General features: G+C 30.6%; 1 protein-coding gene across 1 annotated transcript; it reads right to left on the bottom strand.

Annotated features, from left to right (window-relative positions):
- Positions 1-2041: 2041 nt before the first annotated feature.
- LOC111310397 (Enhancer of polycomb-like transcription factor protein) lies at positions 2042-7083 on the bottom strand. Its single transcript, XM_022909824.2, has 4 exons — positions 5458-7083; positions 3995-5314; positions 2922-3033; positions 2042-2557 (listed from the first exon to the last, which is right to left on the bottom strand). The coding sequence occupies exons 1-4, from the start codon at positions 6088-6090 to the stop codon at positions 2322-2324; spliced, it is 2301 nt and encodes a 766-aa protein (XP_022765559.1). The 5' UTR covers positions 6091-7083; the 3' UTR covers positions 2042-2321.
- Positions 7084-17018: the final 9935 nt, after the last annotated feature.

The following is a 17018-nucleotide window of genomic DNA, read 5'->3' as shown; positions in this document are numbered from 1 at the left end:
CTGAATTTGAAATAATTTGACTTCAAACTAACCCAAATACAAAACAGCTTCAATTTTTTTTTAACTGAAATAATTCAACCTAAGTGATCCGATTTACATTCAATTAATTACCGGCTATTCAAATGACACACTATATGATTTATTAGTAAAGTACAAAACTTTTAATTTTAATAATTACAGTTCAAATCTTAATCACCTAAAAATATATATATAACAAATCCATTTACATTAACGTAACTTTTATATTTTTTAACTTTTGAATCAAATTTATATATATATATATATATATATATATATAAACTCTTACAATCTAAAAATTTTCAGTATGTATATATATAATATTTTTTATATCTACATGAGTGTTGGTTCGCATAATCATAAATTTAAAGAAAATGTATGATTCTTGAGAAAAGGCGATATATAAGATTTTTTTTTTTTATTTTCAGAATATCTCATACTCAAATTCATTCGTTTGATTGAGAAAAATTCACATATATTAAATCCTAAATAATTATTATAATCTCCTTGACATATATGATGGTAATTTAAATAATCTAATTTTTAATTGAAATGGATTATTCAATACATTTTTTGAGAGAAAAAAGCTTTGATAATCCTTACAAAAAATTGAATAGAGTTATTTAAGGCGTTTGTGACTAAAAATACATTTAATAATCCGTTTTAATTTTTATGAAGGGATTATTGAAGACGTTTTTGACCAAAAATATCTTCAATAATTCTTTCTAGTTTTGAAGGGATTATTCAAGGTATTTTATGTCAAAAATACCTTAAATAATCACATTCAATTAAAAATTAAAATAGATTATTAAAAGCGTTTTAGGCCAAAAACATATTCAATAATCCCCTTCACTTTTCTTTTGAGATTATTTAAGGTGTTTTTGCTTAGAAAACTCCTTCAATAATCTCTTTAGAAAAAATTCAATAGAGTTAGTCAATGTTTTTTAGTTAAAAATACCTTGAATAATCCCTAAGAACATGATAGGGGATTATTCAAAGTTTTTCTTTTCAAAAACGTCTTCTATAATCCTTTCTAATTTTTATAACAAGATTATTTAAGGTGTTTTTGTCCAAAAAATACTTTAAATAATCTCTTAAAAAAATTGAAGGGGATTATTGAAGATATTTTTTGGCCAGAACGTATTGAATAACTCTATTCAATTTTTTTTAAGGGATTATTCAAAACGTTTTTAGTTAAAAACATCTTGAATAATCCAAAAAAAATTGTAACAAATTATTAAAAGCATTTTTATCTAAAAATAGTTTGAATAATCCCTTATAAAAATTAAATTAAAGTTATTCAATGTGTTTATGATCAAAAACACTTTCAATAATCCTCTCATAAAAATTTTTAAAATTATTCAAGGTATTTTTGACTAAAAATACCTTGAATAATCCCATTATTTTTTTTTTGTAAGAAATTATTAAAAACGTTTTTCATTCAAACATTATATATAAATTAATTTTTTTACCAACAAAAACTTATAACTGAATTGTATTTATTTTCAAATTTGTTTTTTAAAATGATAATAACTATTTCATAATTTTTTAGTTAAGTCAAATTTAAAAATAATGCTACTTTCTCTTCCTAGAATCCCATAATACATATAAAGAGATAAGTTTTTGATTCCAAAACTTTAAGCACCATTGAGAATCTATCAATTTTTTCAAAATCAAAATATTTTGAACCAATTATTAAAATTAAATATCTAACAGTAAAATTATGAAAAAAAAATTATGTAAATTCTTCTGAACCAAACGCCCCATAAATGTATTTACTCCATAAATGCTTTTTAGTTAAAACTTGGCAAAATCTTAATCACACGCAAGGATATAGGCAAAGAATGTACACAGAGTCACATTCACGTGATCAACAGCAAATAATCATTCATCTATTAAAATTTCTAGTTCTTCATATCTTTCTAGGTCTTTCTTTCTAAAGTCAACTAAACTTTCTAAATTTCTTATTAATAAGATAAAGCTTGTAATATAACGTACTAAAAGTTGATAAAAACCATATAAATGCATCAATGATGTCAAAATATGTAAAAGACCAGACCTTCAACTACAGGCTCAAAATTTCATGTAATTTTCTTCTTTTCAGATTTCTCTACCAAATATCTGGCAAAAAAATTTTGGTATGAAGTTATAATGATACAGAATGTACATTCAATTTAAAGCTATACAATATTACATTTCCAAAGTCGTCCTACGTGGGCTTAAAAACAGCAATGAGGCAGTGATTCCCCGGGAAATCAAATACCCAGATTCCGTCAAACATCCCAATTAGCTGAGACATCTCATCAATCAAAAAATTGAGCAACTGCACCCTCTGAAGATTCAGTCACTAGAGCAGCTTCAGCAATTCTGAGTGCCATCATGGCTTTGTATGTAGCCATATCAGCATTTTGCATTAATAACTGCGCCCGTTGGCGTTTGAGGATAGCCGATTCAACAGATATGTTTGCTGAAACTCTAGCCTCTTCAACTTTAACCATGGCATTCTGTTCTGCCATGGCATCATGTTCAGCTGCCAGTGCTGCACAATTACAAGTGATACAAATTTTAGCGACAAATCTGAATCCTATAACAAAACCAGTACCAAAGAAAAATAAATACCTACAAATACACAAAATACGAGATGTTGGAATTGGGGAAAAAATACCCAGAACAAGGTCATTGGACAAACATTGAGAAAGGGGGGAAAAATCCATCAAAATTATTTAGAACACTGCAATTCTCATGGATATGCATCAATGCTACTGCCTCATCCATTACCCAATGGAAACGTGAAGTTTATCACATATACATTGTCAAAGGCATGCTAAAAGATAATCGCAAATGAAAATCAGACTCAACCTGTCAATCGAACATGGCTACAGTAATCAGAAAATTTAACATACCTTGCAACAAGCTTGGTTTCTTGCCTCTTCCACTACTAGCCTGACGATTAAATGACCTCCTTTTACGTAGAAAAGGCTTAGGAACTAGTGGAGCTTTCTTGACCTGATGACCCTGTTAGAATAGAACATTCATTTTGGTCAGATATCTACAAGAGTCAAGTGTAAACAATGTTAGTAGTTGCTTACATGGGTCTACACGCACACCAACACACCAGAATGAAGAGCTAGGAGAATGAAATTCAACAACGGCAGTGATAAATATTTGGAATTTTTACATATCTCTTGGGATGACAAAGGTATATAAAATGATCAATTTATGACAATTGTTTTTCAATCTCATGAAACCTATGATACCAACATTTCCCCATGGCAGCAGATAAGGACGTTCCAAATTCTCTCAGAATTAGAGAACAGAACAAAAGAAAGTTCACAGCAAGAACACTTGGGTGTTTTGTATTATCCCATTTGCATGCAAGATGGTTGACCCAAAATTTTTGGCCTCAAATAAATTCAACTTAAATGGGGAAAATAATGAAAAAGGTCAAAAATTGGCTTGACACTGTTAATTTTGTTGTAATTTTTTCAAAAATATATGAACATAATCATGTGAAACTGACTGTGTCTTGTATATCTTGATTCTTGACTCAAATGTAGCATCCAATCACACTAGATGTAATATATAGAGAGCAATTGATGCAACTGATATAGCAAAGGTCATTTAACCTTGGAAATACAAATCTATGAAGTCATTGCGTGACAAAAAATGGAAGAATCATATAAAGAAAAAGGACGAAAAACCCTTTCAACAAGTGTATATCATTCCATGATTAAACTTCACTGAAATTACAAACAGGTACACTTGGAACACAAGCTAGAAATTTCTTTATTTATTGAGTTTAGTTTCCCGAATGAATCTACAATTAGATCTATGTCAATAAAGAAATTTTACAGCAATATCCATTTCCATGAATTGTGAAGTATTTCTACAAGGCAACCATACATCCAAAAAAAAAATTGAAAGGAAATATTGCAAAAATGAAATGATGCTAGCTAAAACATAATGCTGGATTTACCTGAAAAACTCTAAGCAGCGTTGATCGTCTCTGCTTCCTTTTTCTCAACCAGTAGGCATGAACAGCTTCAACCACTCCTCTACTACCCAGATCAAGACAGAGACGAGCAGCAGCATTCTCATTAGAGTAATCATATGGACTACAGAAATGGGCCTTTTCGAAAGCATCGACCATCAACTCAAAACAATCCTCTGAAAGAAGCTCACAATGCCCATTTCCAGAAAAAAACTCATTATTGAACTTCTTTAACCATTCCTCATCTTCCAAGTCCATGTCATAATTTGCAGTCCTCTTTTCCAAGGCTCTAGACACCTCATCACCATCTAAGGAGATATACAAATCTGGTCGGCGAAATGGTACACTGTATCTATCTTCAGACCCTGAAACTTCACGAACCCCAGGCACGGGGATTACCTTAACAGTTGAAGCAGGCACATTGCGCTCATAACATTCCTTGTAAAGATCCTTGAAAATGACCCAGTCGTGACGATTCGGAAACTCAAGCTTCCAATTATCATCCCCAGTCCAAATTATAGCATGAGTGAAACGGTTGCAAGAACTGGGCCTCATAAATTTATCCACCTTGAATGCATACTTAGTTGACTTATCTTTTTGTACAACAAGAAGCCATTCTTGTGATGCAGAGAGCTCTAAAGTGACAATGGCTCCTTCTTCCCTGTAACATCTGTTGGGTTCAATGACCAATATATTGGCAGAGCACAGAGATGAATCTACATTCTGCATTAAATCTGATATAGAAGAGCTCACATCACTTAAGTTAGCTGCAGAACTATCGAGGACTGAACTCCTAAGCTTGTTTTTAGAAACTACAGAAGAAAAAGGAATCCCATTTCTTCTACTAATGATCAAATCAGACATTAGAGCTCCATTAGCCTTGTGTGCGCAAACATGTGAAGGATTTCTAGCTCTCTTTCTCCTCAGTGAACTCCTACTCTTTTGAATACTGCGAGAACTCAGACCATTTCTATATTGAGCATTTCGCCCTGTTAGTTTGGAAGCTCTAACAGATGGATGCAAAACAACCTTGCTCCCGAGATTATCAATCTCAACCACAGTAGAACCAGTCACACTCTTGGAAACATCGATAACAGAGGTTACACATAGTTCGTCTTCTTCACTGTCACTCATTATTTCATCACTATTTACAGGAACTAATTGCATTCGCTTCATTCTAAGAATCATACTGCAATGCATACGCATAAAACAATAGGGAACTGCAGAAAAATCCACAGAAAACAACGGAGTAGACTCCCTAGCCCCAGAAAACTTGCAAATTCCAGTTCTATTTGCAAGGGGTCCCTGAAAATTTTGTACAAAGAAAACCAATATATGAAGTGCTCAAACCGGCAGTCAAAGTGGCATTTCTTTCACAAAACTAGGTAATTATTTTTGAAACTTTACATACTTTGATCTGATGAAGGAAAAAGGATAAAAAAACTTACCCAAACGAATTTAACACCATTTGAAGAGTAAACACCAGATATTGGCTGAGACATCAAAAAGGCAGTAAGCTCAGATAACCTTACTTCAGTCCTTTTCACATAACCCAAAACCAAACACAGAAAACTAGAAAACCAGCCATAACAATCTCCATTTCCCACAACAAAAGCTAGCATTCTTGACTCTTCCACATTCCTGGTGGTCTTCCTCCTCTTACTGACCTGCTTTCTGTTAAACTTTTTCCTGAACTTCCTCCGATTTGAATTCCCTGAAAATGGTCTCTTTTGAACCTCAGTTCTCTTCCTTTTCCTAGTATAAACAATCCCAAACATCCTATCTACACTACCACCATCATTTATAGCTTCAGCTTTCCTTTTCCTGGATTGTTTCTTTGGATTCTCTCCGTGGCCTAATCTTTTGGGCTTCCCGTTTACCTCAGCAGGAGCTTTATTTACTTCAGTCTTTGGGGTTTTTTTGGTCGAGTGGTAGTATTCATCACCTTCATTACTGGGCTTCTTGGGCTTTACTTCACCGGAATCGGGCCATAGTCGCCGCCCGGAACGAAGAACCAGGGCCTCCGAGCCCTTCGCCATCCTGAAAAACCTTGTCGTCCGCCTCATCCCCACCGTAGGCATTAACGTTCGGTTCTTCTGCCTATACCTAACTCCTCGCTCGATCCCAATTAACCCCAACTCCCCGAGTCAACTCAGTAATTTCGCTCCGAGTCGACTCGGTCGATACCAGAAGAATAGACGAGGTAACTCAATTGAAAACAAAAACCAACCCCTAAAAGCCCCGCTCAACTAAGCACCCCGTGAACGCAGCAGAAAGCTTTCAAACATATAACCAACGGATGACCCTCCACTTAAGAAGCGGATCTAGACACAAAAAACCAATTCTACAACTCGGTTGAACTCAGATCGTTCTGAGTCAGCTAAAAAAAGTTTAAAATTTTTTACAAAAAAAGGAAGTACAGATAACTACGCCATAGTAGCGAGTAAAGAAGAGAAGAGAGCGAGAGAGAGAGAAAAAAAAAAAAAAAAAAAAAGACAATCGCACAAAGATCGATCAACTCCAAATATTCAGAACCAAAAAAATTCCCACAAATCAAACCAACAGAAAAACAAAAGGAAATTTTTTTTTTTTTTTAAAGCTAGGTCTCTCTCTAGAAATTAAAGAGAGAGAAAGAAGGTAAAGCAAGGGTCAAAATAGAGTTATGGAGTTTTATGTAAATCTTGTTTTTGGAAAAAAAAAAATTGAAGAGAGAGAGAAAGGGGGAGAGAGATGGAGGCTAGGGTTTATGATGATGTGATAAAAAATAAAAACCACTTAAGAGAGAAAGACAGTGAGAAGAAAAGAAAATAATGGGAAATTGGTAACGAATCAGCCGAGTGATGGCAACCGTTGATTTTGAAAAATGGATGGTTCAGATTTTTCGATGGCTCCAATGGGCCATTTTTCTTTTTTTTCTTTTCATCTTTTCCTCTGTTTTTGTGTTTCTTCCTTTTGGGTTTTTAAGAAAAAAATTGGATTTCTTTTTTCGGGTTGAGGTTTTTGAAATGGCGAAAATGACGTTTCTGAGATGGAGATGGGGGAACAGATTTGGAAGGGTTATGGATGGGGCTTTTGGGGAATTCATTTGGAACGTATGATGATAAAAAGCGGCGATAATTGACTACTGTAAATTGGGAAGTTAATATGGCGAAGGTAAAGCAGTCAATATTGAAAAAAAATGAAAACAAAAGTGGATGACTAGATTTAATCGGTTATATTTAAAGGTCCACTTGGAAAGTGTTAGAATTTTGATTTTGACAATATTGAATTACAATAGATGCATGGTCGTGATGAGATTAAGTGAGGAGAATGTCTTATACTAATCTTACATCAAATAAAAAAATATTAAATATGTAAATGTTAATATTGTATATGATAATAAATCAATTTTATTTTATGTTTGGATAAATATTAATAAAAAAAAATTTTAAAGGAAAAGAAAATATACATGTAACATTTATTTGAATAATTAAAATTAATAAAAGAAATGAAAAAAAAAAATTCTAACAACTATTGTTTAGATAAAAAGTAAAAAAAAAAAAATGATTCATTAAAATATTTTTTTTTAATTATAACATTTTATTACTTGTGATTTTAGAGTACTCTTAGATCGTAATATATTTGATATCTTATTTAGCCTTACAATTATTGCTATATCAATGGTTTTTAATAAAGTGAAATAGGAAGATATTTTACAAATATGTATTGATAAATTTTGAGCTAATCTAACATCTCATAAACCTAAAAAATATATCTATTTATATTCAACCATTCATCAAAATTAAATCACCAAAAAATTATAAAAAATTTTTACATTGGAAGATATATATGAAACTTACTTGAAAAAAGAGATAGCTTTAAAAAAATTACAGGATGATTGTGATTTATTTATGTATTTTTAATTAGGTTTTTAGTATTAATAAAAAGATTGACATAATAGTTTTTTTATAAATTTTTTTTTTCAACTTTCTTTTCCCTAGTTTTTTCTCCAAATTGGGGTATTGAAAAAATTGGGTTTACAAGGGGAATCAAAAGTTATTTAGTTTCCACTTCTTTTCCTTTCTTTAAATTAAATATTTATTCAAACAAGAGAATGAGAGTTTTGTTTCTTTTACTTTTCTTTACTTTACTTTACTTTCCTTTCCTTCCTCTATTCTCAATCCAAATACACTGTTAGAGAGAAAGAGTACTGGTCACGTAATACATGCACCACACTCCTTATTTACTATAATTTGATATAATTGTAGCGTCATATTTTATTAACTTTTGATAAACCTTAAATTAGGAGAGGAAAAAAAGAAAAATTTTGATGGGAAATAAACAAAATTTATAAAAAAGCTTGTAATATACTTGTACATTGTTACAGGTTAAATTTTTTATTTTGTTATCTTTATTTAATCAATTTTTTATTAAAAATTTAACCTAATAAAAAAAAGCAAGAGGTAATAAAAAAAAAGAGATGAATGTGACTATTTCGCTTGGCCTTTTTTTAAGGAAAATTATGAAAATTATAAAAAAAAACCAAAAAAAGGCGAAAATGTAAAAATGAAAAAAATAAAATAAAACAAAAAATATAAAAAAAATAAAAAGCTTATAAAGGAGCATTTTCATTGAGCTAAAATATGAATTGCTTAAATTAAAGTATCAAATAATCACTCTATTAATATATATAACAAAATTAATAATAAAATATATACTTTTACATGTACATGTATACTTGAAGATAATCAGTTTTAACTAGACAACAATATACACCAATGACATGAGTCATGATTGGAAACTCTTTATCAACGAAATACCAATGTGATTAATTAAGTAACTACTTTAATGTTAAAAGTGAATTGAGCTTAGGAAACCTGAATTTAAGCTTTTTTAGAGGTTGTTCATTACTGATGTCTTGTGATTTAATATATGTTCCAATAGGAATAGTTTTTAATTGTTGCAATTTAAAGTAAGCAAAAATGAATCAATAAAGCATACAACATGTTAACAAAAAACTCAGACTATATTCCTAAAAGCAACAAAAAGAATTGTAATCAACAATCATCGATAAGTGAACATAACACCTCAAAATAGACCTTTTTGCAGCTATATAGTTCAATGTCTATTGTTTTGGAGTCACCATTTAATGCAACAAAGGTAAGGTTGGTTCCCTAATGCTACAAAATAGAAGCTCAGTTGTTTTATATTCAAAAATCATACTATATATATTACAATATGAATATATAAAACTCTAACAAATTAATCCATCAAGCATTAATTTTATTCAAAAAATTATAAATCAAAACCAAATGCTTATTGTTTTTGCAAGTGACTCTTCTACAAACAAATAAGTTTCAATAATGATAGGTGCCTATGTAACACTTTGTTGTTTTTCAGCCATCAACCCAAGATCAATAATCTATTCAGATGGAGCAACAGGCACAGAAGAAGATGTTCCATTGTTTTTAAAAAATGATCCTTGTTCATTAGAGAAGAAACTTTTGTTGGTAGCAAATGCAAAAACACTAATTTTAATTAGTTCTTTTGTAAGGTTAATCTTGAAAAATTTTTCTTAATCAATCAAGTTTTTGATAGCAACAAATATAATCATTTTATCAATAGGCTTTTAAGTAGCAATCTAACTAATAGTGTAGACATTCTATTTGGTCTTGAACCAAATCATTTGGGCCCAATTCGATCAAGTCCAAGCCAATCCTGACCGAATTATCCATTTTTTTTTATATATTTTGTTTCATTTTTAGGTTTTATGTTTAATTATTTTATGATTTTTATTTTTTTATCCACACGTATATTTATCTTGATTATTCTTTTTTATTTTTAATCTCTTGTTTATCTACTTTTTTATTTTATTTTTATTTATCTTTAATTTTAAATTCATTTATTTTTAAATATTTTATTTTACTTTATCTGATTAGTTTTTTTTTAAAAAAGATATAATTTAAAAATTAAATGGCTGAGAATTGTTGGCAAGTGATGATCGATTATGAAATTAAGGAATTAAGTTATTATCTTTAAGTGATAATTCATTTTTGAAATTGAAGAAGGATTTTTCTGAGAGATAAAGTCTATTCGGTGATAAGGTGGAATTTTCAATTTTAAAGAGTTTTATCTTCATCAGAACATTGATAAAGCTTTGATTTCCATCTATAAAAAGACTTATAAAGAACACACGGTAGACACAACAATAGAGAAAACAATTACGAAAGCAAACATAGTAACAAATAGTAGTTAGAGCAATAAAAAATTGAAAGAAGTAAAATAGGACGATTTCTGGCAGAGAGCTTTTCTTGAAATTTTGTGGAGTTTTGGTTTTGATTGGGCCATTTAAGTGTTCAAGGAGCTAGAAGGTTCAAATTGGTGCTTTTTTGGTGAAATCTCCATAATTTTCTAGAATTTTTTTCTAAAAATTCCAAAATTCAATGATGATTCTAGTGAGATTTGTAGTTTTTAATGAATTTTTTCACAAAATACCCAGATTCTGAGAAGTTTTTTTCTAAAAATTGATGAGAATTCAACCAGTGTTCATCCTTTTAAAGAGAGAAGCAAAAAATAGTTAAGGAAAAGAAAAGGGAAGAAAAGAAATCTAAAGGAAGAAAAGAAATCTAAAGGAAAAAATGATTTTTTTTTTTGGATTTTATATTGCATAGAAATGACGTCTTTTGAAGGATTTTTAATTTGGTTGACCCATATGTTTTTCACTTGCTTGACTTGACTCGTAGTGCAATATCCATTTTTCAGTAACCAGTATTTGAGTCGAGGCGAACCACTCTTTAAATCTATCCAGTCAGTTTTCATTCCTGTAGTCAAGCTGTGAAATGAGCTGAGCCAAGTCGTCCCCTTTTTGGTATTTTTTTTATTTGTTTTATTTCATTTTATCTATTCAAAGGTTGCTTATTTTAATTAATTTTAATTGGTATTTTTTATCTTTGTTATTTATTTTATTTGTGTAAATTTTATTTATCTTAATTGATATTTTCTACAAAAAAAATTCAAAATAAACTTATGATTCTTACCAAAAGATTGAAGGATTTTTATAGGTTTAAAAATTTTAAATTATGAATTCTACCAAACAATTGAAAATTTTCATAATGAATTTTTGAAAAAATAATTTTTTTAATCCTACCAAAAAATTGGAAGATTAAAATTTCTAAGTTAAATCTTACCAAACTATTAAAAAAATTAATGACCCTTTTTTGAAAATTTTTTAAAAATTTTCATAAAAAAAGTTTTCAAATGAAAATTCCACCAAACGATTAAGAGGTGTGCATCGATATAAAATCCTATCAAATGATTGGAGGATTTTATTGATTGCTTTCAAAAATAATTTCTTCGAAAAATACATTAATGAATTCGATGACGGAGTCTTTTTAGAGTGAGACATAGGATTCCATAAATACTTTTGAAGTGAGAAAATTGTCTTAACCAAATGATTAGAGTAACTTTAAGATCAATTTTCAATAATTAAATTATTTGGTAAGAATATAAACATATTATAAGGCTTGGATAATATGCAATTAAATTGGTACCATCCATCAATAGGCGTTATGTGGGTGTTATAACCTTCCTTACACGTAACCGTACTCTTGGACTTAATTCTAGTTTTGTAGACTAGAATTTGCCTTTTAAATATACCTAAGTCAAGCTTGAATCTTTTCTTTTAAAATGGGATAGATTCAGTTGGGTGGCTAATCGTATCTAAACAAAAGAGATTGGTGGTGCTCCTAAAGTCATATCTAGCTATAGGTCTACAGATTTATACATTATAATAGGTTGGCAACTCTACTAAGGATCCCGAGAGTCAGGCCAGTAAATGATTTTATGTTATCCTAGCTTAACTTAATAAATTTATGAATTTTTGTTGTCTTTTGTGTTTTTTTTTTTAAATCATGTTATATATTGTCATCCATTTGCATGTGCATAATATGAGCTTTACACTTAAACTCTATCATTTTCGTGAGATTTCATGTCTTCACAAAGGCTAGTGAAATACTTTCACTCGAATTAAACCATTTCTATTTGTAGCCTATAATGGATAAGGATTTGGGGTGCTTTACTAGTTTATGATGGACAATGATACAATAAACAATTTGAGAACCTCGAGAATAAACTTAAACCACATTAGTTAACCTTATGAGCCAACTTATAGGTAAAGCCATGTTTCCCTTACCTTTTTGAATTGACTTGAAGTTTAGGATTATATTATTATATTTATTTGTATTGTGCTAACATGTTTCTTTATATATATATATATATTGATTAACTAACCAATTTCTTTCCTTTTTTTTTTTTTTTTACTTTTGCATATTCATTAAACGAGTAGGCATATTGTATAACATATCTACCTTAAAGATATTTCCAATAAAAGCTTTATGAAACCCATAAAACATATAGTTTATGCTTTGTCCATGATCATCAAATATAAGTCACCTAATAAGCTAAAGATTGAATAAAAAAAGATGCAAAAAAAGGAAGGAGATTGTCTATCACTTGGCCATGTCTCTACATTGCCTAAAAAAGTCTAGTTGCTCATCAAACAAAATGATCTATAATATTTGATAGACATATGAAAGAACATGAGCCCATCAAGACAACAAGCCTTTTATTAGAAGTTTGGCCATATTGCACACCTCTTGTTAGTGAAGGTTGAGAATTCACTCATTAAAGCAATGGTGCAATTTTAGGACCTTTCTTATTGTTGTTTTATCTTTAATGAGTTGATATGGTGCCAACCATAAATGAGTATTTGATTTTGGTAGGTATGCATCTTTAACATCCAAACAAAGTTTATGTGAAGAAACAGAAGCATGGGTATTGCAAAAAGTTAGCTTATATTTTAGGAGTAAATATAGAGGACATAGATTTGCATGTCTAAGAAAAAAGAGTACATAAGGGCATTCCTTAGGAATTTCTCCATGACTTCATTATAAAATATCTAACAATGATCAAGGATTGAGCGTGTTTACCCTAGCCATATATGGTATGGTGATCTTTCCTAAAGTCTTAGGCTATTTTGAGATAACAGTGATAGATTTGTTTAAGTAAAAAAAAAAAAAAAGACAATCCTTCACTACTGACCTTGGTAGAAACCATTAAGTCATTGAGCTATTGTCGACAAAAAGATAAAAAGTGATTTTTGGGTTACACATCATTGCTGTACATATGGATAAAGAGTCATTTTCAATGTAAAAAGAGTGCTTTCTCCAAACTCTATTTTCATAATTGAAATATGATCAAGGAGTTCTGTGAAAACAAATGGCCAAAAATAAAGTCCAAAAAAGAATGGGAGTGTTTGCTATAGGGGCTCATAAGTAGTCAAGTGTAGTGCTTAGGATGAGTCGAGAACCCATTTTGTTGTATCAATGTAGAGAAGAAACTGGGGTTTCACTCTTAAGCTTGTAGGGATCAAGAAGCTATGCACCACTTTTGGTGTGAAGGCAATATGAAGCTAAGCAATTTATCCCCATAACATATAAGCTTATAGCATAATCAAGGCATGAAAAAAGTCCAAAAAGGTAACTTCTGGATCTTTTACTAACATGGTCACTCTAGAATATTTGGTATGAAGAGCAAGGAGAAGTAAAAAAGTATTGTTCAGAGATTCCTATCAATCCATGGAACAACATGTGGAAAAATTACCCTTAGAGTTAGAGCTTACACGAAAAGAATTTGAAACTAAGAGGAGTAAATTGACACAAAATATTTAAAAGCTTTAAAAAAAAAAGAAGATGGAAAAAGAAGTAAGGAAAAAAATATGACAAAGCCATTAATGACTTGACAAAGTTATACCAAAAATGTAAGAAAATCACTAATGAGGTAAAAAAACAAAGGGTTAGAGCCCAAAAAATGACTAGGGAACATGACATTGCCCTTAATGAGCTAATGGAATCACATCGAAAACATAAAAATTGCACATCTATGCAAAGGCCAAAGAGATAAATATCACCAAATTGGCTTGTAAGAATGATAGATTGAAGAGAGAATATTCTCAGATGAAAATTGATATGCTAAAGCCTAAAAAGAGAATGAAGCATTTAGAAAGTATGTTAAGGTTTTAATGCAAAGATTAAATGAGCAAGGGAATCACTTCGCTACTATCATAAAGGAGCATATGGAGTTATTATATCAAGTTTGGTTTGGCAAAAGGGAAAACTTAAGATGGCAAAGGTATATAAGGCATCTTATAACCTAGATAAGCAAGGCAATGATCAAGGTCGAAAAAATGGCTAAAGAGGCTAAAGCTCTAAAAATAGTGATCAATCCAACAGAAAACATGGACAACATTTGTTGAACTTCATTAAAGAGGCCAAAAACTAATATGAACAAGTCAAATGTTTTTACAAATTGAGAATAAAAGATTCTATGTAAATATACTTTTGCGGAATAAATAAAAGTTTATTTTTTGTTAAAAGTTTTTTTAAAGGTAAACATTATCTCTCATGCATTGCATTCATTCATAATTAGTTTTTTTTTATCATATTAGTACATAAATAAATTCACTAATTAAAAATTATGGTACATAAGGTTCAATGATAGCTAAACCATCCAAGAACCTTATTCAAATAATTCACCACCAATATAACACTCATGCTTGAGCCAAACAAATGAAGTAAGAGAATTCCAACCATTTTAAGAAGCTTGAAAAGGCACAAGAAGAGCTAAGAGGAGATATAAATAAGATGATGGAAATGTTAAAGAATTTAAGTAAAGAAAAAGAGATAGAAAAAGCTCCAAGTTAACTAGAACATCTTGTGCAAGATGTAATTGACCTTTTGTATCCTTTCAGATTCAGCCCTTATCAAGGCCAACCTTTTTAAGGGGCACAGGCAAACTTCTCTAGGCCATATCCATACATCCACCAATGGATGCAATCTACTGCTGCATAAGGGCATTTTCAAAGTTTTGTCAATTTTGTCATTAGAGAAAAAGCTTCAAAACCAATCTAGGTCCCTAATCTAGATGATCCTAAAGAGAAAGAAAGGTTGAAGACAAAAGTGGTCAAGTCTTTAGAGGATTCAAAAGTCAATTAGAAGATGAATATGCTCGAAAAGAGTTGCAAGCTATAGAGGGAATCGATTTCTATGGTTCTATGGATGCTGCTAGGGTTTGCTTAGTTCTAGGTGTTGTTATTCTTCCAAAATTCAAAGTTTTAGAATTTGAAAAGTATAATGGTACAAAGTGTCCTATCACGTATGTCACTATGTACTATTGAAAAATGCCAGCCTAAACTAGCAATGAGAAGTTGCTAATTCATGTGTTCCAAGATGACTAGACTGGTTCTATTGTAAGATGGTATTTTTAACTTGATCGAACTTGCATTCACTTTTGGAAGGAGCTAGTCCATGCCTTCATCAATTAATACCACCATATCATAGACTTAGTTTTTGATCGTCTTTTCTTATAAAGTATGGAGAAAAAATGATTAAATCTTTTAAGAAGTAAATATAAAGCTAGAAGGAAGTAGCTATTTAAGTCCAGTCACTTTTGACTGAAAAAGAGAATATAATGCTATTTATGAGCACTTTGAAATCTCTCTATTATGAAAAAATGATAGGGAATGTAACAAAAAATTTTATTGGCATAGTAATCTCAAGTGAAATCATAAAAAATGCCATAAAAATGGCAAGCTAGAAAGAAGAGAGTCTTCCACTACTAAAAAGGTGCCTAAGAAGAAGGAGAGTAAAGCTCAAATTATGAATTTAAAAAAGCAACAGTTTATAAACTATTACTCTTATTCACCATTAGTTTATCCCACATACTATCCCACTATAAATAATGTCACATCTTACCCATATTAGTAAGTTTTACAACCATCTTACCCACTGACTTGCCAACCAACATATGCACCTACTACTATAAAACCCTTAGTCTGTCCAACCAACCCAACAAGTGATTGTCAAGAGCTACAAAATACTTAAGAAAAGCCTACCTTTGATACCATCCCCATGAACTATACCAAATTATTTCAAGAACTCATTAAGAACCATTTACTCAACCTTGTCCATTTAGAACCACTTAAGCTTCCCTATTCTAAGTAGTACAATCCTATTGCTCACTATGATTACTATTTTGGAAATGTTGGCTATTTCACTAAGAATTGTGCAACTTGAAGCACAAAGTGCAAAAATTGATTAAAGATGGGATGGTTAATTTTGATACAAGTAAAATAATAGCACCAAATGTCAATGGCAACCCATTGTCCAATCACAATGTCAATGCTTTGAGTGAAGATCGAGAGCACTGTCTAAAAAAGAGGGTGAAAAAAATCAAAACTCTTTTCAATCAGTTGTGTCATACCATGTATAAAGCTAATATGATACATTCGGTGGATCCACATACTTGTCATGGAAAATGTGTGCTAAACCAAATATGCATATACCATAAAAGGGCCCCTAGCCACTTTATTAAAGCATGTGAACAATTCCTCTAAGAGGTGTAGAAATGGATTCATATCATATTGAATTTTATGAAGAAGGAAAAACCTTGAAAAGTGTTAAGGTATCCATGATCGATAAACCATCAAAGTTAGTGCCAAAACTGATAAAATATACTATGGTGAAAAGTTGAAGTTATTCATAGACAAGATTATTCCAAACTAATGACTTTCAAAATTCTTAGCCTTTTTCCTGACAAATATGACAAAGCTGTGCCATTGAGATATAACTATGAGGTCATAGTCCAAGGGTAAAAAGAAACAACACCCAAGATAGATGCTACCACTATAATTGGTATGGGTGGCATAATTCAAAGTGAAAAATATTATACTCCAAAGATGTTGGAGAAGGCAAGAAAGAAGAAAGCAAAGGTTGTGAAAGACCAAAATGAACGTGTAGTAGTTTTCAAGAAAAAATGTCAAAAACTAGTGCTCGAGAAGGAAGCATGTGAATTTTTTAAGTCAATGAAACATAGAAAGTACTATATGGTGGAACAATTAAATATGATGCCAACATGAATCTCATTAATGTCACTATTATTGAATTTTAAACTTCATCATAACGCTTTACTAAAG

Source organism: Durio zibethinus, chromosome 19 (assembly GCF_047325235.1).
Source record: "Durio zibethinus cultivar Kanyao isolate XHJ-2024 chromosome 19, ASM4732523v1, whole genome shotgun sequence".
Classification (NCBI taxonomy): domain Eukaryota; kingdom Viridiplantae; phylum Streptophyta; class Magnoliopsida; order Malvales; family Malvaceae; genus Durio; species Durio zibethinus.
Note: the sequence above shows the minus strand (reverse complement) of the source record. Positions and strands in the feature narration are given on the sequence as shown.